Here is a 27633-nt window from a genome sequence, read left to right as displayed (position 1 = left end):
ACAGACAGTGATCCAGCAGGGAATCGAACCTGGGACCCTGGAGCTGTGAAGCAGCTATCTATCTATCATAACATGTAAGAGCATTTATTTAAAAAATTTTTTTTAAAGGGGTAGCACGGTAGCATGGTGGTTAGCATAAATGCTTTACAGCTCCAGGGTCCCAGGTTCGATTCCCGGCTGGGTCACTGTCTGTGCGGAGTCTGCACGTCCTCCCCGTGTGTGCGTGGGTTTCCTCCGGGTGCTCCGGTTTCCTCCCACAGTCCAAAGATGTGCGGGTTAGGTGGATTGGCCATGCTAAATTGCCCGTAGTGTCCTAAAAAGTAAGGTTAAGGGGTTGTTGGGTTACGGGTATAGGGTGGATACGTGGGTTTGGGTAGGGTAATCATTGTTCGGCACAACATCGAGGGCCGAAGGGCCTGTTCTGTGCTGTACTGTTCTATCTATCTATGTTAACCACTATGCTACTGTGCTGCCCTAATACTCCAGTGCAGTTACCGTGGCAATGATCAGCGATTGTTGTTAAAAACCCATCACTTATGCCCCTTTGATGGAGGAGGTCTTCCATTCTTAGCCGATCTATCCTACACATAACGTTTTGACTCTTAACGGTGCCCTCAAAAATCGCAAGTTCAAGGGTAATGGGCAACAAATTCTGACCTTGCCGTCGACGCCCGCATCCCATGAAACAATAAAGAGAAATAAATGGCCTTCACACCAAGGAAAGAGTTTCCGCCCTTGATGACTCACCCTGCAAGGCCTGGATTGAGTTAGTTCCACAATGCTCCAAATTGGCTCTCCTTAAATCTATTCTGGGAGCGCAGAAGAGACAATGTCAACGTTCCATTCATTGGCCATCCTGAGAGGTTAGTGCCACTCCTGGCCCATGGAGCAATTCATTTTAGGCTCCTGCGCTTCAAAAGACATTGAGATTCAACCATAGGGTGGACCAGCATCATGTGGAGGACTGACCAGGCAGAGGAGGAATGCAATGAAAGTCAGTTGGGTTTCTTATGGCATTTGAGATTTATCAGCGTTTTCTTTTTACTTAATTGAACTTGAGGACTGGGCAATTCGAACTCACAACCTTTTGCCGTGACTTTAACTACCCGTCCACTATACCACCACACTCTTGTGGGTTGGCATTCAAAAATAGATACTTCTGCTAAGGTACAGGTTGGGCGCTGCTGGTTTGGAATCACCCATGTGAGTGTGAATACTGTATCTTCAGTCGAATAAAGAATCACAGAAGACAGCGCAGAAGAGGCCCTTTGGCCCATCGAGTCTGCACCGGTGCCTGAAAAACACCTGACCTGCCTACCTAATCCCATTTGCCAGCTCAGGGCGATTTGATCGATGATGAAATCGATCTCACCCGAATCCCCTGAGAGCAAATAAAACAAATTCAGAGTCGTTCCGTTTAATATTTCTTCTCCAGTGCTAGGGGGGGCCAGCTATCCGTGATGGGAGCACTGAGCTCAGCCAATCACGGAGGGAGGACTCTCTGTTCCATTACTGAACCCACTTCTCCGACATTAGAAAGTGCGCGGCGAGACTTTGAAGCCAAACGAATGACCTTTTTCCATTCTGAACGGATAACTCATCCAGCAATGTGTGGCGTGGATGGGAGAAACCGGGAATTGCGAAGCACTACAAATCACTGGAGGATTTTCGGCGCTCCACCATTAGCCAACAGAATCACGTGATTAACCTCCCGGTTTAAGTTTGTAAAGTTACCACGTTCACACAGAAAGTTAGGGTTGGTAATTAACAGTGGGCCTATTTAATAACAAGACTCAAATCCCTGCTCTGCCATTCGATTTCTCCATTTGACAAAGAGTCATCCAGACTCCAGACTCGAAATGTCAGCTCCCTTCTCTCTCTCCAAGGATGCAGTCGGACCTGCTGAGATTGTCCAGTATTTTCTGTTTTTGTTTCAGAAGGGGAACAATTCAGACTTCGGAATCTCATTCTTATTGGTTGTAGTTGCCTCTTGGAGACTTGAACAATTTGAAATGTTAGCCGAATTCTCTGGTCTTTGCAATTTAATTTTCCCACCAGCCACGCCATTGGGTTTTGTGGCAGCATGGGGTGGTTACAATGGGAAATCCCATTGACAATCACGGGAAGATAGAATCGCACCGCCAACAGACGGCGTGTGGCCAAGAAACTTGTGGCTGGCGGGCCAGAGAATCCCGACCCTTACTTTCATTCTTTCTTTTATAACAAAGTACTCTTCCTAGTTTGTCCTTTTTATGTCTCTTCATCTGATCTTGGGCGGGATTCTCCATTGCGAACCCACCTCGCCAATGTGACCAGCGAGTACGGAGAACTGGGTGCTCAGCCAAATCTCCATTCACTGCAGCGGGATGGAAGAATCTCGCCGGCGTGCTGGAACAGAGAATCAAAGTCCTTGGACGTGGTTTACTGGCCGCATCCCACCAGAATCTAGAATCTGGCCAGCCTGGCACTGGCGATGCCACCTGGGCTCCATGGCACTGTCAGGGTGCCAGGCTGGCAATCCAAGGCGCCCAGGTAGCATCTCGCCCACACCTGGGATGAGGCCTGGGGTTTGCCCTGCCTATATGAGGTGGGGTGCGGAGAGAGAGGGGGGCTCAAGGACCCCTCCCCAACAGGTGAGTTGTGTGGGGGAAGGGGGGTCCAGGGTCCACATCAGGTGACGCCATTTTGGCGAGCGAACTCCTCAATGCAGGAAATGCGACTGAGTGCATCCACGGCGGGGCGTTCCCCGCTGAGGTTTGAAAATATAACAAAGTACTGTTCGATAGCCGGGTAGTTCCCGCCGCTTTTCATCCTGCTTAGAATGGGACCTGGGACTCTTTTTTTCCCCATTACATCATGCCCCTTGACTTTCCCTCTCTTTATTTCTCTTTCGGCCTCTATTCTGATTCCAGTTTACCCAATTCCCTTCTCCATTGTTGCTCAGTTTCTCTCTCAAACCTTAAACCTCACTGGTTAAAGGGAACAGATGGACTGTCATTCGCCAAATGTCCCAGATACCCTGTTGCCCTTGCCAGGTCATCATCTTGCAAATTACAGATTGCAACATGAGGTACACCCACTTCAGCAAGTTCTGGTCCATTATTAATTGGCCTGTGGGATGAGCTCAAAGGTAGCGTTTTCTTTCCTCAGCATGTGATCAGGAAGGTACATCGAAGCCTGCACCCTCTGGTGGTTTTCTTGTATCCACCCTTGGTACTGAGCAACCGGCATTGTGGGGAAACCGCAGCCAAGGTGAGTAGAGTCAGGAAAGACAAGAGACAGGGATTGGGGAGTGATAGATTAATGTATTGGATCTCTGATCTTCTAGCATTGTTAAACCGACCACAATTTTACCATCAGGTCCACTATATCCCTCTGCTACTTTGTACCTGATGTACCAGCCTCCCCGGACAGGCGCCGGAATGTGGCGACTAGGGGCTTTTCACAGCAACTTCATTGAAGCCTACTCGTGACAATGAAGCGATGTTCATTTTTCATGTCTCAAATAGCCTCTTTTGCAACCATAGTTTTTGTCTTGTGTTCCTAAATAATCTCACATGTGGCATCTGCTGGATCCTGGACAATGCTGCTTTGAATTTGCTGAGCATTTTTTTCAGGTCTTAATGTGTGGCCAAAGTGTCACCTCTTGACGAGCAGTCGGCAGCTAAGCAAGCCCGATTTGACTCATATTTTCCACAAAAACAAGGTGGCCCAGCAACATTTCACAATTGAGCGTTTAGGCTGCATCCAAACCAAACTAAACTGAACCAGAAAGCACTGGTGGGCCCTTGCAAAAAAAAAAGTGCACACGACCCAGCTTCTTGGAGTCATAACATTTGCAAAAAATGTGTGTGGCGCTTGCTGTGAATCGTGCTTTCCGCCAGCCCATCTTTTGCTCATCTTTGTGCATTTCGTCCCCTCAATCGCCTCAGTGCAGTCTGGTCATTGCCCATTCTAAGGGACCGTCCACAAAAAATATCCGACGACAGTAGTTGGACAACTTCCCCCACATTGCTCAATATTAATTAAGGTTAGCTGTCCGTAAACAAAAACAACTTGCGCAACATTCATACACTTGTTGTTGCAATCCCCCCCCCCAGTGCTTAAAAAAGACGGGTCTCGTCCTGGCCAAGAAACATTGTAGAAACACAATACAAAATCTAAAAGATGGCAACCACAATCTCTGCGAGTTTTTTTATTTTAATTTTTAGATTAAAACAGGCTGGTTTGTCTGCAGTGCACAGTGGGTGGGTGGCCAACAAATTGCGCTCACTTTAAGCATTTCTATCTGAACATATGGTAGCATTTTATTTACGTTTTAGGGAGAGGAATGGCTCACTGTATTCAGTTTTTGCTGGCTGCTTTTTTTTTTTAGCTCAGGGGTATCCTCCTCTTTCTCCTTCCACATCTAATATAAAACTTCATACAAGCTCCTGTTAACATTTAACAAGGTCTGCCGGGTTGTTTTTAAGAGGCACGCCCTTGAGGTAAAAAAGTGCTCAAGCCGTTAGATCAGCTAATCCTTCAAGCCACTATAATTAAGACCCTTCCAAGAAGGCAACAATGCTAATCAGCCACATTGTCATCTCAACGTCTCAGAAACCACAATAGGAACAACTGTTTGGCTTCTAGAGTACGATAGAAGTAAATCAATCACTGGTTGCCACTAGAACTCCAGGTTTGTTCGATCAGGGTATGTGGGCATCGCTGGCTGGGTCAGAATTTATTGTCCATCCCTAATTGTCCTTGCATTGAGTGGCTTACTGTGCAATATCAGAGAGTCAATCATGTTGCTGTGGGCCTGGAGTCACATGTAGGCCAGGCAAGGTAAGGACTGCAGATTTCCTTCCCCAAAGGACATTCGTGAACCAGATGGGGTTTTATTAACGACAATCCATTCATGGCCATCATGACTGAAACCAGCTTTCAATTCCAGATTTAATTAATTGAATTTAAATTCCATCAGCTGCCGTGGTGGGATTTGAACCCTTGTCCCTGAAGAAACCCTAGCCTGTGTCTGTGGATTACTCGTCTGGTGACGTTATCACTGCACCACCATCTTCCCCCTGTTAAAGAGAGAGCGTCTCATCGTCAGGACAACCCCTTAACTGAGTGATCAGGAGTCCAGTCGAAGAGAGAGACTTACCATCAACAATGCACAGACAACAGAGGGTCTGTGAAGGCTGGCTCGTTAGGTATGTTCAAGGCAGAGATAGACAGATTTTTAATCAGTAAGGAAATCAAGGGTTATGGGGATAAGGCGGGAAAGTGGAGTTGAGGGTTATCACTTCAGATTAGTCATGATCTCACTGAATGGCGGAGCAGACTCGATAGGCCAAATGGCCTCCTTCTGCAATGTAGGGATACTATGGTTATCTGGCTTTGGTCTTATGATGTACAACTGGAAATAGGTATAGGAGGTAAGTGTAGTCTGTGGGTCGAATAAATGTGGTCGAAAGGGAATATTTGATTCTTAACCCGCCTTGTGGCAATAAACAAAGAAAATGGGATGCTGGCTTTCATTGTCTGATGGTTTGCCTTACCTTATCTTTAGCCTCGGCTAAGAGATCCTCCATCTCTGAAAAGCTGAAGCTAGCGACTGTAATGAAGTCACTCATGACTGGCACAAACTTGTCCTCGTAGTTTTGTGTGTGGCGTTTCTGGTATTCCAGCTCCTGGAGGGAAGAGTGGGGGAGGGAGATGGGAACAAAACAACGCAGTCAACTATCACTTCTTGGGACTCTTAATAACATAGGAGGTTAATCGTCAAGAGAGTTTAAGAAAGAAGCATTTCAGCATCAGAACTCTTCTCTCTTCACTGAAAGAGGAGGCTCGCCAACAGAGCTCCTGTTAAATAATTACTAGGGCCCCATTAAAGATGGCTGGCCTCTCCTCACTGGAACCTCGACACTATAGAGCACTGTATGAATGGAGTTGCCTCAAGCAGGACCCTTGTTACAGGGTCTCGCCATCAAGGCTTCAGTTGAAGAGTGGATTGATCCCCCCCCCCCCGGATCCATGCTCTGCCTGGACTTCCCCGCACTCATTTCCTAAATTAAATCAGGATGGGCACTGAGGCTGCGGCATCCAGTGCTAATTTGAATCTGCTGCCTATCAGTCTTTTATCAGGCTAAGCGATCGGCACACCATGTCTGCACACTCCCCGCTCCATTCCGCCTGCAGCCACATCCTGTGTGCGCCTGGCCCATCTGCTTTGAGCTGATGGATTTGTAATGTAATTAGAGTTCATTAGCAGGGTCAGATGTACATTGTTGTACGTGCTGCCCCTGGCCTTGCGGACGACATGCTCCAATGTGAAGCGAGGGAAAGATAAACAGTGGCTGGATTGAGGGATGTTTTGGACCCATTGTGGCCAATGTGAGGAGCTGAACACTGAACTGATTGGCAGACAGGAGATTGTCCAGTGACGGCAGAGGTTAGTTCAGGCTAATCCTTCTGGCCTCAATTTAGCACCTGGATCTTAATATCGATGGAGGAATGTTTAATATTGCACAGGGTTAAATTGAATTTTAGTCTGTGGTGAAAGTTTGTGAGAAGTGCTCCTGAAATATGTTTGAATTTGTTAACTGGGAAGGTAGCCTGGCGGAGTATCAATTCACCCGAGTTGTTGGTTCAGGGTTCTACCGAATCAAGTGGCTTCTAAACCACCAGTTGATTTGAAAACAAAGGATCATACGGCAGAGAATGAGACCTTTCTGCCCACTGTATCTCTGCTAACTCGTTGAAAGAACTATCCAATCAGTCCCACACCCCTACTCTTACCCTACAGCTATGCAATCATTTTGTTTTCAAATAACCATTGCTTTTTGCAAGTTTCTGTTTCTACCAGCCTTTTGAGAGTCATAACGACTGGGGCGGCACAGTAGCACAGTGGTTAGCACTGCTGCTTCACAGCACGAGGGACCCGGGTTAGTTCGCTGTGGAAAAACTGCAGCATTGGCGCAAATGACAACATGTGCAGTGAGTAGTAATAATAATCTTTATTACTGTCACAAGTAGGCTTACATTAACACTGCAATGAAGTTACTGTGAAAATCTCCCAGTCGCCACATTCCGGCACCTGTTTGGGAAGAGGGGGAATTCAGAACGTCCAACTTGCCTAACAAGAACATCTTTCGAGACCTGTGGGAGGAAACCGGAGCATCCGGAGGAACCCACGCAGACACGTGGAGAACGTGCAGACTCCGCACAGACAGTGACCCAAGGCGGGAATTGAACCTACGTCCCTGGCACTGTGAAGCAACAGTGCTAACCACTGTGCAACCCGTGCTGCCCATGAAAGTCACAATGGATCTCAGACTCGGGTAAGTCAAGGGTATCGGGAAAGGACAGATGGGGGGGGTGGGGGAAGGTGGATGTGGTGTGTGCTTTGAAATACAGGCAGGGAGGAAGGGAAGGGTTACAATCATCAGATGATGTACATCTCCTGATGCACAAAAGACAACACCCCCACTCGCCCCCACTTCTTCCCACCCTTTTCAAAACTTTTTGATAGAACAGGCTGCCCACATCTGCATGCCTACCCACGCCTACCATGTTAAACCAGGGGCAGCATAAATAATATTGGGGTCAATTGTCTGTCAGCAAGTTGAACTGACCAGCCAGTCACAGTCATTACAATAAAAGAGGCCATTTGGTCCATTGGGTCCATGCTGGTTTTCTACCGAGCAATTTAACTAGTCCATTTCCTTGGTCTATCCCCGTAACCCTGTAAGTTTATTTCCCCGGTTAACCATCCAACCTCTTTTTGAAATCATTCATCGCCTCTGCTTCCAACACCCTCATGGACAGCGAGCTCCCAGTCGTTGCCACTCGATGCCTGAAAAGGTTATTCCCTACATCTCTTGCCTAAAACCTCAAGCTGTGACCCCTAATCCTTGTACCATCAGCTGATGAGAACAGCTTTTCTTTGCCTACCTTATCTAAACCTGTCATAGCCTTGTACACCTCTGTTGAATACCCCCAGCCTCTCCACCCTAACATTGTAGCTAAAATCCTTCATCGCTGGAACCATTCTGGAAAACTCCTCTGCATCCCCTCAAGGTCCTTCACATCCTTCCTAAACTGCGGTGGCCAGAACTGGGCACTGTACTCTAGCTGTGGCCTAAAGCAAGAGGAGTGAGCGGGTGAAAAGGAGAAAGAGTATTAGGGTACAGAGGGAGGGACAGATTGATTAATGCTACACCAGGCAATTATGGATTGATTATATCTTTGCAGGAACACTGTTTTCAGTGCAAACACAGTCAAGTTGAAGAAGGCAGGGTCCTACACACACACACACACACACACACACACAGTCGTCAGGCTCGCACACTGAGTGCTGCGCTCCTGTCCCGCACCACCAATGGAAATTTGAACCACTGGATACAGCTGTTGGTGCCACAAGAGCGGCTGTTTCAACTTGAAAAGCTCATCCTCTTCGGGACCCAGGTGACCAGAGGAGGTGTATGGTGAAGACATGTGCAAGAGGGGGATGCCAGATACTTGGTAAAAAAAATAAAAGTTTGACGATCCTGTCTATTTCTATGGCAGGGTTGCAGGCAGGTGCAGAGTTAAGCGCTGTGGGATGAGGTTACAGTGGGCACTGTGAGTTGGACCAAGTGGGTACGGGACAGATAACCTTGGGCGGTGCCAATGGTGTCGGACCTCAGGGACTCGCAGATGTCACCAATTGGAGTCCTTTTGAAATGCGTAGGTTTTCGGTAAAAGGTTAGGCTGAAGGCTTAATTCTTATTGCTTAATGGGATAATGGGGGAAAGGCGGGATCAGGATATTGAACTTGATGATCAGCCATGGTCATAATGAATGGCGGAGCAGGCTCGAAGGGCCGAATGGCCTCCTCCTGCTTCTATTTTCTCTGTTCCTATTTCCACCACAGCCTTTCCCATCCTTCCTACCTCCTTCCTCCAAAAAGACAAGTCATCCAGCTCAATAGTAATTGGACTGGATCACACGCATATCCACATTCTTCTCTCTCACATTGCGATAAAGCCTCTTCACAAACACTGATAGGGCATCAGGCATGTAAACAGGACACATTCCACACTGCTGACTCCAGCAGCTTCTAGATGCAAAAACAGATGCTGAGAGCTCCATGGTTTTAGACACAAGCTAAATAAATAGAACTCAAACTGCATACGAATTCAATCAGCTGTCATTTCCTCCCTGATGTATTTTGCAAAACACGTGGGTATTTTGTTGCTGTCATTTTTTTTCCCCTTAAAAAGCCTTCTGCACCCTGTCCCCTAACGATCAAGATCTCTCATAGATAGTAAACAGGTTCAAAGGGCACTCGAGACTGGGAATCACTCCAGAGCCCTCTGATCTAAAGTTAAAGGCCGTATTGTGGTGGGATGTCGCGTTGTTGAGTCGAATACTATTTGTATAGTGAGAAATAAGCCTCTGACTGTAACAGCAGCCACTGTGTGTTTCCCGAGAACTCCTCCCATGTTTGGAGATACCTCGAGGTGCATTAGGTTTAGGAGAAAACGTTAGGGATAAGGAGAAAGGAGGTATACGCTGCGGAAACAGAGTTAGAGATTTGAGTAGGTTTCTGCAGCGAGGAAGGAAGGTGGAGAAATAGATGGAATCAGGGAGGGAGACCTTTGGGGCGGGCGGGCGGGAGTGCGGAGGAGGAACATTCCTCGTGCAGGAGGGGGTTGCTCATAGGCAGGGAGGACTGAGGCAGTAGGAGGCGATCGATTCGGCAGAGAGGAGTGAAACCGTGGCAGGAATTCTCCAGTCTTTTCCCGCTGGCTTCAATGGGAAATCCGAATGACGAGCGGCAGGGCTTTAGAGAATCCCACTGCCAGCGAATGGCACATCGGCCAGAACCACACAGCTGGGGGGGAAGGGGGTGGGGGGGTGGGGGGGGGGGGGGGGGGCGGTGGAGAATCCAATCCCACGAAGAAAGGGTGAAAATGTCGACATCGCCCCTTTTATCTGAGCAGCGAGATAATGGCCTTTGGACAGGTTGAGATACTGAAGAAAATGTGGGCTGAATGTGTGGCTCTGATGTATTGTAACCAAAGGATGGTTAAGACAAGGACTCAATCTGTTGACCCTGGCAGTGATGAAGACGTGGCCCAGGAACAGTTTTTGGCAGTGCCACAGGAGTGAGACAGGGTGATGTTGCTGAGGTAATGCTCAGCCCAGGATCCACACGTGCCCACTCAGCAGACTGTGGAGACAGCTTTGGCGACTGATGGGGGTCAAGGTTAGAGGTTCGCAGCTGCTAGTGTCAGGTGAAGGGGAAGGTTTTCGTTTTGGCGAGGGGAACTGTGAGTCATCTGGGATAGGTCAATGGATGGAGCAGAAGTGAAAGATTGGCTGCCAGCAAACATGCAGAATTTAATCCCGTGCTTGAGGATCAAACATGCCCAAGGGCTGGCGAGAAAATCATGGAAGGGAGGGGATCAGGAATATTCTCAAAACAAATCATTTTACATTTTTACTTTTATTTCACGCAGGTCCACCCCTCAGAACGCCCCGCGCCCTGAAATAAAGGAGCTGCCCGGTGGTCTGTATCGAGCCACGGTCTTGTTGAATGGTGGAGGGTGCTCGAGTGGCTGGAAGGCCTACTCCAGCTGCGAATTCTTAGGTTATGTTCTTCAGCTGACCACGAGGAGACGCAAGACAGCAAGCTGAGTCAATTCACCCCAATCTTCCCGCTACCCCACCCCACCCACCCACACCCACTGAAGTGAGAAGGGAAGGCTTGGACAAGGATGATTAAGGGTTTAAAAATATAAACGTGAGAGGAACCTGGTAAAGGAAAGCCTTTTCCCCTCTGCCATGCATGTTGGCACACGAGGGACATTCCCTCACCGCCCAATATTTCATCTCCTGTGCTTATCTATGTAATATTGAGTGACTGGCTCTAGATTTTAGTGGTGTTCTCCTGATCTCAGAGAGAGGGATTAGAGTAATCCATGGAGAAGTGGCATAAATGGGTGAAAATTCCGCCATTTCTGTGTCTGCTTCCACCTTCCCTCTGGGCGTACGGCTGGGAGATTACAGCGGAAGTCCAGGATTACTGCCCTCACTCAATCATTTCTAGGTAGGCTATACTTACCGACTCCAAAGCCTTCAGTCCATTCTTCAGATTCTTTATTTCTTTGTCCAGTTCTGCCAGGCTGTTTTGAAATAAACACATTTTTCCTTAATTAATCTCAGAAGAAAGTAATTCAAAATTCTCAACTCTGCATTGCTAACATTTCCAAATATCCGACCAAACCTCAACATTCCTCGGTACGTTTTGACACTTTTCCCACAGAAGAAGTTTGTCTGCAGGAGTTAGCCGGTCAAACAGCCAAAAAGAGACTCCCGCAAGCTACGCTACGTCGTGAGGTTTGCCCTTCCTCCGTCCTTGGGGATGCGGATTGGGGGGGGGGGGGGGGGGGGGGGGGAGGGGTCAAGTACTGGCTAGGTCACCAAGGGAAACTCGCCTGCTCTTCTTCCAAATAGGAACGTGGGAACTTTTCTATCCATCTGCGAGGACAGCCTGTTCACCAAAAGGTCTGGAAAAACAGGGGGGGCATGATTCTCCAATAATGGGGTTATGTCCCCATGGCAGCATCAAAACGCCCCGTGGGACATGGCGGACTCGGACCGCGAAGTGGCACCAAATATTTAGGCCCCCCCCCCCGAGATTGTGCGCCCGTGGATCGGTGCCACCCGATCGCCCCCCCTGGCCATCCATAAGCTCCCCCCCACCCGGTGAAGGATCACCCCCCCCCCCCCCCCCCCCCCCCCAACCAGGGCTTCAGCGGACTGAGTCCGCAGCCGCCACCAGCCGTTCCCGACAGGCAAAATGTGGTTAGAACCTGTTGTGTAGCTAAGAACGGGTAGGGGGCCTCTGTCAATGGCCCCCTACCCGCGCCGTGGAGACCACTAGTGCACGATTCGCAGGGATTCTCCGGGACCGGAGAATCGCGGGAGCGGCGTCGGACTGGATTTTGTCGGTGACGCCCATTGTCCGCACCCGCGCTGATCGCGATTTTGGCGCGGAGGCTCGGGGAATCCAGCCCAGGATCACAGACAGCACATGGTTTCCCCCCCCCTCCACCATCTCAGATCCCCACTAAAACGCCATCTTTGATTCTGTGCTCAAGGAGTGGGGCTTCAACCCATAACTGCCTGACCGTAAATGAACGATTGACCTTTCAACCCACACCCTCTGTACCTGATTTTCCTCTCCCACCCACATCTCCCTGCATGGGAATGCCAATTTGGTTTCAAGCAGCTCTCAGATCATGGAAAACCCTGTCCTGAGGTTTTTTATGGGGGTGGGGATTTACTTTTGTCAGGGGGTGTCACTAGCAAGGGCTGTAGTCCATTCCTCATTGACCTTGAACTGAGTGGCTTGCTGCACCATTTTAGAGGGGTGGGGGGTGGGCATTTAAGAATCAATTTCCTTTCCTGAAGGGCAAGAGCGAACCAGATAGGTTTTTTTTTTATGACGACAGATAGTCACCTGGTTGTAATTACCGAGACTAGCTTTATATTCCAGATTTTCCTCAGCTGAATAAAATTGCTGTAGTGAGGTGTAAACTCACATGCCCAGGGCATTAACTTGGGCCTCTGTCTTAATAGTTCAATGGCATTACCACCATCTCTCCCTAGATGTGCTGCAAGAGACTAAAATTTGCTCTTTAAATTCTGGAATTACAGAGCAGATCTGGTAATATCTGATAAAGAATTAAGTAGATTTGACTTTGGATCATAATGGAAAACACAAACCATTGGATCAGCCAACTGGAATACATTCACGCTGAAGTTAACATAAATTAAACATGAGAGGGATGTGTGGCAGATACCTGAGCTGATAACCCCCTGTTTGACACTATTGTCCAAAGTCAAAACTACTGCCGAAGCATCTGTAAGGGAAATATTTAACGCCTGTGCTCTTTCCAAAATACTGAGGGACTTGCTGTGTAGCTAAAACCCAATCAGTTACAGCCTTCACAACAAGAATTTACATTGACGTTAAGGCTTTAATGTCAAGGCCCCAGGAGGTTTTATACCGAGCAGGCAGAGACAGATGTTTTTTAAAAAATCTTTATTAGTGTCACAAGTAGGTTTACATTAAAACTGCAATGAAGTTACTGTGAAAACCCCAGTTGCCACATTCCGGCGCCTGTTCGGGTACACTGAGGGAGAATTCAGAATGTCCAAATTACCTAACAAGCCCAATTTTCAGGCATTGTGGGAGGAAACCAGAGCTCCCAGAGGAAACCCACGCTGACACGGGTAGAAGGTGCAGACTCCGCACAGACAGTGACCCAAAGCTGGGTATCGAATGTGGGACCCTGGAGCTGTGAAGGAAATGTGCTAACCACTGTGCTACCATGCCACCCATTGATTCATTGAGGTTTGTGCATGTGCTCATGGTAATTCAAGTTCCCTCAGTGTCGACAGCAAGCACTGCCAGGCCATGTGTAGCACCATCGGATGTTGGGCCTCTGTCTTACCAGTTCAATGGCTTCCCTCTATTCCATCCCCATTCTCGCCAACCCCCCCCCCCCCCCCATCTCAGAAGAACAACTCCTCTCCAGCTCTCGGGCATGTATTTCTGTTCCACCTTGCAGCGGGTCACCATTGTGTGCGGGCTGAGCAAACGTGCTAGTTTTGTCGCGGATCAGTTTGGAATTATGGACAGATTCAGGCCGTCAGCTCGCGCTCAACAAGTTCAGACCGCCCAAGCTCACACGGTATCAGCTGTTGGAGAGAAGCATAAAGCAAAGAGGTCGGAGGTTGTCCGGCTTTATGCCGTTACTTACTTGACTTTAGCTGCGTCTGGTACGTGAAGTAAGTCCAACTGAATTGTGAGGATCTCTGGGTAGTTCTTTTCGAAGATCATGATCAGATAGTGCAGCAGTGTGATACTCCTGGAATTGAGACATAAATGTATCATAAGAATTCCGGCAAGAGTGGAGGGTGGTGTCGATGACTTCAATGACTTCTCCACTCAAGAGTTTTCAAGGATATTATTTTTTCCACACAACTTTGGCAACAATTTACACACATAGCAGGGGTGAACTCGGGCAGGAGGTAGAGAAGAAGATAAGAGGAAGTAAACAAATGGCAAATGGGTTGACCAGCAAGATAGGTCTGGTCTCTCAGGCAGAAGGAGAAGGGTCCCTGTTTAGACAAAATGCCACCAGAGGCCAGGACCTGGAAGACCCGCTCCTGAACGCAGCACCCACCGTTTGCACAGCGGGACGTGGATGGTTGGAGGCGGGGACAGGGTTGAGAGAGAACACGGGCGGGATGCACTTTGCACATCCCCACGGTTCACGGAGGAAGGTGCACATGTCAAAGTGAAGCTGCCTGCAGTCTGGTCCAATTTTCACGAGTGAGATGTCCAAATTACAACTTGTGCACTTTAGATCTACCAAAAAGTTCTAAAGTTAGCAGAGTTCTTTGCAGAGATAGGGTACCCTTTTAGATATGGTCCTGGGATACATTTGGGAGAGGTGAGGTGCCCTTTGGGAGAGTTCAAGCTCCTTTTGAGGTTATTAAAATTAGACTTGAATGTGCATAATAAGTTGATAAACACAATGAAACTGTCAAGATAAACTATTAAGGGACTGTCAAGGGAGCTGTTAAGGTTGCTGTCAAGGCATTTGAATCTCCTGCCCTATTAAATATTTGAAAACACTGCAGTGAGGTCAGTTCAATTTGATTGACAGCTCTGAATGCTTCTAACGTCTTTGAAGTGGGGCTATGAATTTAAATGCCTGTTCTTATAAGGAATTAGGAGGTTGAAGGAATTTAAATGTCACAAATGGAGGCCAGGAGGTAGCATGTGTTGGCATCGATGGGGCATGGGGAGTGTATGGAGTGTGAGGTGGTCAGGACTGTTCTTTGTTTTATTGTTTATTGGCAGCTGGGACAAAGGGTCAGATCACTGAGGCCCACCTTTCACCCAGCTCACACCTGGCAGCCCCTGCTGTACTTCTTCCAGATTGGTTCTGGGGTCAAACAAAAATCGGATGTTCCGGGGCTCCTTCTCCCAGGTCAGGTTTGCACAGCTGGGAATTTTCCCACCAGTTCACGGCGGACCCTGGAGTGGGAATTCAGGCCACCGTCTTTCAGGAGGCTTTTGGAGATTGGAGCGAAAGGTGACATTGCAAAGAGGTTTAGCAAGAAAATTGCAGAGTGCAGAGGTGGACTAACAATGAACCACACACCGCTACAGCGTGGGGCCCCTGCCAATGGTGGGGGGCAGTGGGGGGCATGCTGAGGTGTGGCTGTGTGTGCACCCAAAAGCGTAAGTCCGCCTCTGCTGTGAAGCCTTCAACAAGGCGATGAGGAGGCGCAGGCTAACGGCCATCGAGAGGAGCAATGGGGCGACTCTCGACCTCCAGGCCGGGACTGAGGAGGCCAGGTGGGCAACTAACCAAACAAAATAGAAGCCACCAGGCCAGGTTGCCAGCAGCAGCAGCCAGGAGCATACGGAGTCATCAAGGATCGAGGCCCGGCTATCCAAGCGAGAGGCACAAGGTGAGCAGAGCAGAAGTCGGGAGACCAGGCAAGCGCAGACACTGTGTCTCAGGGAATAAGGGAGCAGCAGCCAGTAGAGGCCGGGCGACTGGACGAGAGCCAGAGACCAGCCAGACAGAGCTAAGTGAGAGAGCTGAACTGGGCAGCAACACGACTGGGCAGCGAGGGTGAAATCTTGGGTTTCTGTACCTTGCTTTTTGTGAGTTGAGGAAGGGTGGGGTCAGGAGGTATTACGTCATTCAGGGTTGGGCTCGACATAATTGTGGGCGGGGCTCGGCATCTTTGGGGCGGGGCATGACGCCATTGGGACGGGCACTGCGCCATTGGGACGGGGCACTGCGCCATTGGGATGAGACGTGACTCCATTGGGGCGTGGCGAGGCGCCATCGGGCGGGACACAATGCCATTGGGATGGGGCTTGATATGATTGGGGCGGAGCTTGATGTCACCGTAGGGTAAGGTATGATGTCACCAGGGGTGGGATGTGACATCACCAGGGGGAGGGGCGTGATGTGGAGCCCCAAAGTGTCAGTCCACCTCTGGCAGAGTCAAACATTAACAGGTTTGTCACTGACGGTGAGGTGGATGGGGAGAGGGCACAGAGCTAATCAGAATTCTTACGGTGCCTTCAATGCCATGATGGACACAAAGCCCACTCAGTTCCTGTGCAAAGGAATTGATATTGGGGCAAACACAGTAACAACCCCAACGATTTGCATTTATGCAGCATTTTGAATGTTATGAAACATTTACTTTGCAGAGACACAGAGCAGAAAGAGATGCCGTGACATGAAGGGAGGGCAAGTTGAGTGCTAATCACAAAGCAAAGTCAAAGGGAAAGATTTTGTACAGGCTTTTAGTCGGCAGAGCGGTAACAAGACAGCAGGTTTTATGATCGGCGTTGCAGCTGAAGGCTCTGCAACCAAAAGTGATGCAGAAAGATGGAGAAGGCCAGAGTCAGAAAGATGGAGCAACTCAAGCTCGAATGAGATTGCAAAGGTAGGGAGAGGTGAGGTTGGCAACTCTGCTTGCACATTTTCCTGAAGTCTCCAAAACCTCAATCAGTCAGGGAGCCTTTCCTTTCCATGTGTTTCCATCCAATAAATAAAAAGATATAAAGTAAATGGTAAAACCGCAATTGTTTTAATGACTCCTGTGATTTTATTTTCAATTGGGAGGTGAGTTTTTTTAATTTCTGGAGACTCCAGGTCAATCCTGGAGAATTGGCAACACGGGGGCAGACAGGAATGAGTTGTTCTTGTGACATGGCTGTAAGTAATGCAAACATGGATTTTGCTCCCTCTCCTCACAGGAGGAAATGGCCTACGCGACTGATAGTTGGCCTCCGACACGGGAGCTACAAGGAGAGGCGATCAAATTTGTTTGTGCTGGAGAAGAGCAAACTAAGGCATGACCTTTTTGAGGTGTTCAACTCCCCTCAGGTCTCCGACAAGTTGAACTTTGTCTACGGCTCCAAGAACGAAGGGAAGAGGGTTTGGGATGAAGACAATTAGACAGATTAAACAGAAGGCCGTGAATGTTCTGTATGGACTTGCCAGAGAGGGTGTTGTAGGAAGACTACATCAGTCTCTTTATAGGGGGAGATTAAGTATGTTTAGACAATAAAATGAATTGTAGTGTATACATTACACAGAATTTACAGCCATGGCACCCAGCTGTTCTCACGCTTTTCATCTCATATACTCACTAATAATAATAATCGCTTATTGTCACAAGTAGGCTTCAATGAAGTGAAAAGTCTCTGGTCGCCACATTCCGGCGCCTACGGGAATTGAACCCGCGCTACTGGCCTTGTTCTGCATTACAAGCCAGCTGTTTAGCCCACAGTGCTAAACCAGCCCCAAACCAGCCCCATTATGATCGCGAACTCTGAGTAAAAACGTATCGCCCAAATTCCCTGTTGCGCATTCTATTTCTGATCACGGAACCAAATGGACCAAACTGCCTCTTTCCACCATTTCTCCCATACCTGTCGATGCTGGATTTTGTGTCTCCAATCTTGTTGAGGCTGGAAATTCTGAAGCCAAAAGCATTGCCCCTCTGGCCTTTGTTCATGTAGTTCCCAAAGGCCAGGACCACCTCGAGGAGCTGCTTCAGCCTCTTGCTTCGACAGAGCTCTTTGGATGCCAGAAGGATCACTGCAATACGGTGGGGTTGGAGAGGGAGAGGGAGAGATAATAAACAAGACTGCAGTCACCTCTTTCAAACAAAATACTTTGTGATTTCCAAGAAACCAAATCACTGATCCAGTAGCTGGACCAGCCACTGCTTGGGTGGCAGGAAGTAGGTTTGTGAATGGATTTCAAATTGCCACTGAGTGTAACCATTGAGCACCTCTGTCTCACCAGCAAATAGATCCACGTGACAACCTTCCATAGGAAGATTAGGAACAGGAATAACCATCCAGCCCCCCCCCCCCCCCCCCCCAGGCCTGTTCTGCCGTCTAACGAAACAAGGCTGCTCAGTGTCTGAACTCTTCACCTGCCCTTGGCCCATATTCTGTAACACTCATATCTCATTACAAAGCAGTGTGGCAATTGCTCCCAAAGGGCAGAATGGATTCAGGGGATAGAATCAGAGTGGCAGCTGCTGAGGTGGTTCCTAGCTGTTCATTATGGGAATAACGTTAGCCAGAAGTGCATTATGGGACAGGGCAGCAGACACCGTTAGGAATAACACAGTGCCTTGATCAACACAACATAATGGGCAAACACGGGTATTGGTTGGCTGAACAAGGAGGAGTGGATTAAATAGCAGATGAAGCCTAAGGATGTCATAAAGCATAGACCTTCATCACCAGGATCCATGATTACCCTCCAGTGGTTGGAAATATAATCACGGCTGACACTACAGAACAAGATGTGGAGATGCCGGCGCTGGACTGGGGTGAGCACAGTAAGAAGTCTTACATCAGGTTAATGTCCAACAGGTTTATTTCGAATCACTAGCTTTCGGACCTGAGGAAGGAGCAGTGCTCCGAAAACTAGTGATTTGAAACAAACATTTACAAAACATTTACGAAACAAACAAACAGAATTTACAGTGCAGAAAGAGGCCATTCAGCCCATCGAGTCTGCACCGGCCATTGGCAGGAGCACCCCATCTAAACCCACACCCCAACTCTATTCCCACACTTCCTCCTATCCACGTAATCCCACCTTACCTTATTTTTTTTGGACACTAAGGGCAATTTATCATGGCCAATCCACATAACCTGCACACCTTTGGACTGTGGGAGGAAACCGGAGTACCCGGAGGAAACCCACGCAGACAGGGGGACAAAGTGCAAACTCCAAACAGTCACCCATGCCGGAATTGAACCCAGGTCCCTGGCACTGAGAGGCAGCAGTGCTAAACACTGTGCCACCATGCTGTCCACACCTTATTCCTGTCCTGCTGCTTTATTCTGATTTCAGTAGCAATGATAACTATAGGATGATACCTATTTATCACTTGAGCAATTAAAAACTATCAAGGTCCTGCTCCACCTGCCCCACCACCTTGGCCTTGTCCAATCTCTGAAATTCCCTACTTAAATCTCTTCTTCCCTTCTATGAACATACGTCCCAGGAGCACTTCTTTCAATGATCCCTTCAGGTATTTATCCATCGTTCTGAAAGTTTTCTAAAATAAATTTAGAGTACCCTATTCATTTTTTCCAATTAAGGGGCAATTTAGCGTGGCCAATCTACCTATCCTGCACATCTTTGGGTTGTGGGAGCGAAACCCACGCAAACACGGGAGAATAGATAGATAGAACAGTACAGCACAGAACAGGCCCTTCGGCCCTCGATGTTGTGCCGAGCAATGATCACCCTACTCAAACCCACGTATCCACCCTATACCCGTAACCCAACAACCCCCCCCTTAACCTTACTTTTTAGGACACTACGGGCAATTTAGCATGGCCAATCCACCTAACCCGCACATCTTTGGACTGTGGGAGGAAACCGGAGCACCCGGAGGAAACCCACGCACACACAGGGAGGACGTGCAGACTCCACACAGACAGTGACCCAGCCGGGAATCGAACCTGGGACCCTGGAGCTGTGAAGCATTTATGCTAACCACCATGCTACCGTGCTGGAGTATGTGCAAACTCCACACAGAGAATGTGCAAACTCCACACAGACAGTGACCCAGAGCCGGGATCGAACCTGGGACCTCGGCGCCGTGAGGCAGCAGGGCTAACCCACTGCGCCACCGTGCTGCCCTTTGTCTTGAATTTATAGGCCTCATCCATGGAGATGTGCGTGAAAAAAGTCAAATTGGCTTCTGGACATGTCCAAGTCAATGTGAGGAACCAACAGTGGGAAAATCACGTGAAGATTTCTGGCGGCAGATTCAGCTGTATTGATTCTTCGGACTAGTACGTAAACTATTTCTCCCTCATCCACCCACCAGTCCACAGATGCCGAAAACCCTTTAAATGGCAGAATGCAGAGCATCCATCCAATGATTTACGACTTGTCAAAAATGTGTCTGCACTGGTTTGACAGTTGAGAAAAACAAACGACAAGTGAAGCTGCGCAGTTTCTCAAACCCACGACAAGAGGCCAGATAAATGTTATTCCACAAAAGAAAAATGTTTTAACGTGCACATATTTGTCCAGTCCAATCTCTTTGATGGCCTTACCTTCGATCTTTGGCTTTGCTTCTGCGAGTCGCTCGGCAAACTTCTTCTTGAAGAATAAAGCCTGCAGGCGCTGTTGGTAATGGTCGATTCTGCGGGATTAATGGACAGAATTTAGATCCAGTGACTGGTTGAATTCCAGTTCAGGAAAGTCAGCGAGAGCGAGTGACGTTCTCCTCCGGGCGTTGAGTGTAACAGGATTGGAAAACTGGTTTGTCGACAGTGGGTTTATGAATCTACTGAACATCGCACACAAGAGGAAATCTTTGCCTGAGATCTCGCCTGCTTCTCTGATCGCTCTCATACCTCGGGCGCGATTCTCCGCTGCCCACGACGGGTCGGAGAATAGCGGGAGGGCGTCCCCAACATTTTTCACGCCCTCCTGCTATTCTCCCTCCCCGCCAAGGCCGCCCCACGACACGAATCGCTGCTCGCCATTTTTTACGGCGTACAGCGATTCTCCCCAGGCCGATGGGCCGAGTTCCCAGGCCTTTACGGCCGTTTTTATGGCAGCAAACACACCTGCTTGCTGCCGTCGTAAAAACGGCCGCAACATGCCGTTCTGGGCATCCAGGGCCCCGATTGGCACGGCAGTACCACGGCCGTGCCAAGGGGGGCATGGGCCCGCGATCGGTGCCCACCGATCGCGGGCAGTGCGTCCGTAACGGACGCACTCTTTCTCCCTCCGCCGCCCCGCGGGGCGGCCGAGGGAGATGACGGCCCCGCGCATGCACGGGTTGGAGCCGTCCAATCCGCGCATGCGCGGGTGACGTCATCGTACGCGTCAGCCGGCGTGACGCTTGGCGCGCGGACTTAGCGACGGTCGCTAAGCACGCGATGCCGTGCTTCACGGGGCCCCCCTGCTAGCCCCGCCCCGGGGTAGAATCGGATCCCGGGAGGGGGCGCGGAGGCTGCCGTGAAACACGGCCAGTTTCACGGCAGCCTTTACGACTCGCCGCATTTGCGGAGAATCGCGCCCCTCAGATATCCTTGCTAGATTCTCCCACATCGCTCTGCATCACTCGCTGCCAGTTTGGAGGTGGTTCACACCCATTTGTCTGTTCTTCTGATGCCCTTAACAAAACTCAACTGAGACGGTATCCTGAGGCACTGTATGTTTCCAGTTATCAGGCTATCCAGCCATTTAACAGTTTGGGTGACCTGCCTTTGCTCACCCACCCCACTCTATTGGCGAGTTCTACAATGGGACTGGTCTATCTCTACTTTCTGCTCAAATTGGAAAATAAACCTATCTTAAAAAGAAAAACAAGACTTGGAAACATGTAGCACTTGCATGACCGTCAGATTTTCTTTTGGAAAATACATCTTATTTTGTCATTTCTTTTCTGCATTTTCTTATTTCAAAAGTTTGAATATTTTGAAAGAAAATGTTGATCGATCCTCCTGCGCTTTCACTGCACTGAGCTACATCTCGTTTTAACTTGCATAAACCATAGAATCGCTACAGTGCAGAAGGTGGCCATTCAGCCCATCGAGTCTGCACCAACCCTCTGAAAGAGAACCTTACCTAGGCCCACTCCCCTTCCCTATCCCCGTAATCCCACCTAACCTGCACATCTTTTGCACGGAGGAGCAGGAAGGGGTTGGGAACTTTGAGCAGTGGGTTGGTGCTTGTGCCTTGGACACAGCTGGGCACAGATTTTCCGTGGCCACCCCAATTTCCCAATTTTTCTTCTGCCATAATTTTCCCAGCGGAAAGTAGGAACTTGGGTAGCTCCTTGGGCCTGTCACTCCAGGAGATCATGACTTATCTCAAATTCCATCTGCCATCTTGGGTACCGTAACCTTTACTGAACAAAAATCTAAACCTGCTTTAGAATTTTCAATTGGCTCCTAGGCTCAGCCGCATTTTCTTTGGTGGGAGTGGGTCAGAGATCAATGTTCCACGTTTCCACGTTCCGTGGTTCTTTGTTAATCATTTGTGGGATGTAGGTATCTCTGGCTGGGCCAGCCTTTATTACCCATCTCTAATTGCTCTTCAGCTGAGTAGCATGTTCGACATTTCAGAGGGGCTTTTAAGAGTCAACTACTTTACTGTGGATCTGGAGTCACATGTAGGTCAGACCAGGTAAGGACGGCAGAATTCCTTCCCCAAAGGACACTGGTGAACCAGGTGGGTTTTTATGGCAGCCAATATTGGCTGTGGTGGGATTTGAACCCAGGTCCAAAGATCATTGTCTTGGGCGTCTGGATTATTTGTCCAGTGAATAACTGAAGAGGCCATTATGCCACTGCCTCTCCTTGTGTGAAGAAGTGTTTCCTGACTTCACCACAGAATGGACTAGCCATCATTTTAAGATTATGCCCCTTGTTCTGACTCCCTCGCCAGGGGTGGGATTCTCTGAAAATGGGGCTATGTCCCCACGTCAGCGAGAAAACCGGCGGCAACAACTCCGGCGTCAACCCCCCCCCCCCCCCCCAAGGTGAGGAATTCTCACCTTTCTACGGGGCTAGGTGGACGTCGGAGGGATTGGCGCAGCTCCAGCTGGCAGCGAAGGGCCGGCGTGTGTTTGCACATGTGCGGACCGGCCGGCGTATTTCCGCGCATGCGCAGGGGTTCTCTTATCCGCGCCGGCCCCTGGGCAATATTTCGGAGCCCTACAGGGACCAGCACGGAGGAAAGAAAGCCCCCCCCCCCCCACGTAACAAGCCCGCCCGCAGATTGGTAGGCCCCAATCGCGGGCCAGGCCACCTGGGGGCCCCCCTGCGGGGTCGGACGCTTCAAGTAAATCACACTTGATCTTTGATACTGAAGAGGCAACAAGCCTAGTCTGCACAGCCTATCCTCATAATTTAGACCTTCTCGCCCTGGTATCATCCCATTGTACTTGGCGCTCTGGCAGGTGAATAAACACTGGGGGCATTTCATCAATTAGTGCATGAGCAGTGGGACCGCAGCCTGGGAATTCTTAATTCGTCGATAGCGCATACATGAGGTTGGAAGAAGACAGAAGTTAAAGAAAAGTATGGATGGGAGGAACTTCTCCAGCACTAAAGAATCCTGGAATAAGAATTAAACATTTTGCCCATCTGGCTCCTTCCCTCAAACCATCTACCTTATTGCATTTGACCTGTTTAATGTCCGAAGACGGCATTCTCAGATCCCCAAAGGTCATCAAGCCAAAGTTGTCCATTGTAAGGAGGAGGATTTTCCAGATGCCGGGTTTTACCTCCCTTTACCCGAAGAGAACTACAGGGATACATCCCCACTGATTCCAATTACCCAACATCCAACGAACGCTCCATGGGGGCTCATTGATTCGTTGCTGTAGTCCCAGCAGTGGCAGGTTTGAGCAGTGGCCATTGCTGGGATAATAGGCAGTCCCTGAAGAAGAGGAGATTATGGATGCCAGAATTCAGATAAACCTGAAATATCGGTGGGGTCTGGCTGGCAGACAGCAGACGTGATGGGCCAAATGACCTATTTCTGCCTCTGTGACATTATGGGATGGGCGCGGAGCCGGTTTGAGAGGCTGGGGGTGGGGGGGGGGGGGGGGGGGGGGGGTGGTAGGCTTGAAGTGGGGTTATGGCTCTGCGGCAGGTACATCCCAAAGACACAGGGATCCCCAAAGGAAATTGCCCACTCCCCCTTGCCCCACACAAACCCGAGTGGTAAAAGCTACAATACTGCCCACTTGCAGGTAACATAGCGGAAAGGGTGGGATCATTAATTGGCCACACATAAGCCCTCAATGACCATAGCCCCCCCCCCCCCCCCCCCCCGTAAGGTGGGAAACAGATTGGGTCAGTGGCACGTAGGCCAGGGGCTGCATCTTATGGACTGTAATTTCATAGAATTTACAGTGCAGAAGGAGGCCATTCGGCCCATCAAGTCTGCACTGGCTCTTGGAAAGAGCACCCTACCCAAGCCCCTACCTCCACCTATCCCCATAACCCAGAAACCCCACCTAACACTAAGGGACAATTTAGCATGGCCAATCCACCTGATATTTCACCGCAAGCCTCCGTTGCCCAGCGCTCGGCCTGCAGCTCACCACAAACAGCGTTTGAAGGCCACGTGGCACCGCAGCACCCGAGATTGATGTTATCCTCTTGACCGGTATTGACAAACCTGCTCATCTCATAGAGGAAGCGGTCTGCCCTCGCCATGCGGTCAATCTCATGCTTGTGCTCCTCCAGAAGGTCGATATCACACTTCTCGGGGACGAACTTGAGGAGCTGCGGAGGAAGTCATTACAGCGATTAGGTTCAAGGGCCAAAGGACAACAGCTGAAGCATGACACATTCCTTGACCTCTTGAATTCCATCAGGGGAGCTGAAGCAAAATAATCGATCCCAGGGGCCAGCTGACTGCAGTTCCATTCATCAGAGGTCAAGTTGGGCTGAAGCAGACAAATCAACCGAATGAGTAGCCCTGTCCTGAGGGTGACACAAAGCTTATTCCCTGCAACTGATATCAAATATTGGTCCCATTTGTAATGAAGAAGCTGCCGTGCACTTTCCAAATTGCTGCATCGAATGTTGAAGGATACAACACCGATTCCACCGCTTCACATCACCACTCAGCGTTAATTAGTCCACAGCATCATTCGAGACACTGCAGCAAATAATCCCATTTGGCCAATAGCTGTTGTATTTCGAGCTGGACACTGGCGTGACTTTGATAAGGAAAAAAAAGGGAGGCTTATGGCAGATACAGGGGGCTCAAAACAGCGGATGATGCCCGAGAAAAGTGTAGAAAGTACAGGGGGAGGGGCATTTAGAGAAATTAGGAGAGCAAAGAGGGGCCATGAAAAAACACCGGCGGGCAAAATAGAGGAAAATCCCAAGGTGCTTTATCCCAAGAAAGTAACCAAGTAGGAACAATCTGTGTGGAGCTGAATAGAGGGAACCTGGTTGAGGTGTACAAATGTACGAGGGACATAGGTAGGGTAAATAGGAAGAAGCCTTTCCCCTTAGTAAAAGGGTCAATAACCAGGAGGCATAGATTTAAGGTAAGGGGCAGGAGATTTAGGGGAGATTTGAAGATAAACCTTTTCACCCAGAGGGTGCTGGGAACTTAGAACTCGCTGCCTGAAATGGTGGTGGAGGCAGGAACCTTCACAACATTTAGGAAGTATTGAGATGAGCACTTCGAACGCCACAGGGTACAAGGCTACGGACCAAGTGCTGGAAAATGGGATTAGAATAGATAGGTACCTGATGACCGGTGCAGAAATGATGGGCCGAAGGGTCCTTTCTGTGCTGTAAAATTCTACGACTCCATGAAGAGGCCAGCTATCAGGCTGGAACCTGGGGCCATTGTTTTGATGATGTGGGCCGGACAGGGCCAGAGCCTACTGCTTGGATTTGGAAGATGATTCTATTTTATGTTGCCAGACTTGTTGACTACACGGTATGCAAATGTATTGGCCATCCCCGTATTGAAAGGGGGGCATTGTGTATAATTTTGGCTGGTTTAACTTGTCTGTGAGGTGGGGGGGGGGTGGTGGTGGTGGTGCAGTGGAAGTTCACAAGACCGATTCCTGGGAAGAGGGGTTGTTCCAGGAGGAGGGATTGAGCAGGTTGTACCTACACTCTCTGGAATTTGAGAGATGATCTCATTGACACGGGCAGCACGGTAGCACAAGTGGATAGCACTGCGGCTTCACAGCGCCAGGGTCCCAGATTCAATTCCCCGCTGGGTCACTGTCTGTGCAGAGTCTGCACGTTCTCCCCGTGTCTGCGTGAATTTCCTCCGGGTGCTCCGGTTTCCTCCCACAGTCCAAAGACGTGCAGGATAAGTGGATTGGCCATGCTAAATTTCCCTTAGTGTCCAAAAAGGTTAGGAAAGGGTATTGGGTTACGGGGATAGGGCGGAAGTGAGGGCTTAAGTGGGTTGGTCCTGTCCAAAGCTTGGGGAGTACCGGAAGGAGGTGTTTAGGGTAATTTCCAAGGTGGTGCATGTGAAGCTGGACCCGGGTCCCCGGGAGGCCATATTCGGGGTATCGGACCAGCCAGGATTGGAAACGGGTGTGGAGGCAGATATCGTAGCCTTCGCCTCGTTGATCGCCCGAAGGTGGATCCTGTTGGGATGGAGAGCGGCCTCTCCACCCTGTGCCCTGGCGTGGTGAGGGGACCTGTTGGAATACTTGACCCTTGAGAAGGTTAAGTTGGAACTGATGGGAAGCTCGGAGGGGTTCTACAATTCATGGGCACTATTCATTATGCACTTTCAAGAACTGAAGAACTGGATAACATCAAACATTAGTTGGGTGGGGGGGGGTGGTGCGCTCTCTATGTTGAAGATGGCTATGGGTAATCCCTGATTCCTTTTTTTTTCTTTGTCATTTGTTTATGTTAACATGCGGGCTGATGTCTGGGCATGGTGGGAGGATGGGATCGTTGTTACTGTTGTGGGGTTTGAGAGATTTGTTGTTGGTTATTGATTGTTGTTGGGTGTAAATTCAGGAGAAAAATTGTGAAAAAGGAGGAGAATAAAAATATTTTTAAAAAGTGAAGTTGATGACGGTGATTTTACTGAAGAGTGTGGTGAGCTTGAGGGGCCAAATGTTCATAATTCTTATGTTCCAGTGTTAACTCAATCATGACTGAAGCTAATTCATTCCTCCACTGATAAGCATACACATGGATAGTAATGAACAGATTGGCCAAATGTCTCCCCATTGGGTGTTTATCAGATTGAGAACAGTTCATTGGGCACACACAAGGAGCATCCCGCTTTACCCAGCTTGCTTTCTCTTTATTCTTTCACGGAATGTGGGTGTCACTGGATGGTCCAGCATCTGTTGTCCATCCCTAAGTTCCCTTGAAGTGAATGGCTTACTGGACCATTTCGAAGAGCATGTAAGAGCCAGCCGCACTGCTGTTGGCCTGGAGTCACATGTAGATCAGCCCGGCAGATTTCCTCCCCCACAGGGCATTAGTTGGGCTTTTACAACAGTCCTCAGAAGCTACATGGTCACCATTACTGAGGCTAGCCTATAATACCAGATCAAATTGATTGAGTCTAAATTCCACCAATTGCCCTGCTGGGATTTGAACCCATATTCCCCAGATCATTAGCTTGGGCCTCTGGATTACCAGCCCAGCGACATGACGAACACACTATCTATCCCCTGGAAGTATTCAATCTGGTGGCAGTGTGCTGTAACGCGCTCCATTCTATTCCATTTGACACAATTTCACAGAAAGGCCCGTGTTCTTACTTGTTCCAGCATGTCCTTGGCCAAGTCCTCTTGTTCATCCATTTGCAAGATTGCATGCTTGATTTCCTCATTGGACAACTTTAATCTAACAGGACAGAAGAATATTTCAAATCAAGATAAATGCCAAATAGATTTCAAATCCGTTCCTTCCGACAGTCAGGTTTCAGCATTAGGAGCTCTGTATCAGTTTAGTTTCTCCTCTCTAACCCAGACCTTTTAAGATCTGGGGCGGCACGGTGAAACAGCGGTTAGCACTGCTGC

The 27633-nt window shown here is 49.1% G+C and overlaps 1 protein-coding gene across 4 annotated transcripts in view; it reads right to left on the bottom strand.

The window, feature by feature from the left end:
• daam2 (dishevelled associated activator of morphogenesis 2) overlaps positions 1 to 27633 on the bottom strand; it is a 370882-nt gene that overhangs the window by 55374 nt on the left and 287875 nt on the right. For all 4 annotated transcript variants that reach the window (XM_038799044.1, XM_038799047.1, XM_038799048.1 and 1 more), the window contains 7 exons: positions 27373 to 27457; positions 24276 to 24382; positions 20186 to 20274; positions 17519 to 17687; positions 13803 to 13910; positions 11096 to 11156; positions 5544 to 5675 (listed from right to left, as the gene is read on the bottom strand). In XM_038799044.1, coding sequence (XP_038654972.1) covers positions 5544 to 5675; positions 11096 to 11156; positions 13803 to 13910; positions 17519 to 17687; positions 20186 to 20274; positions 24276 to 24382; positions 27373 to 27457 — 751 coding nt within the window. The remainder of the gene's footprint in view (positions 1 to 5543; positions 5676 to 11095; positions 11157 to 13802; positions 13911 to 17518; positions 17688 to 20185; positions 20275 to 24275; positions 24383 to 27372; positions 27458 to 27633) is intronic.

The sequence above is a fragment of the Scyliorhinus canicula genome, chromosome 6, assembly GCF_902713615.1.
Source record: "Scyliorhinus canicula chromosome 6, sScyCan1.1, whole genome shotgun sequence".
NCBI classification, from domain to species: Eukaryota; Metazoa; Chordata; class Chondrichthyes; order Carcharhiniformes; family Scyliorhinidae; genus Scyliorhinus; species Scyliorhinus canicula.
This window is presented reverse-complemented; position numbering and strand designations above follow the sequence as displayed.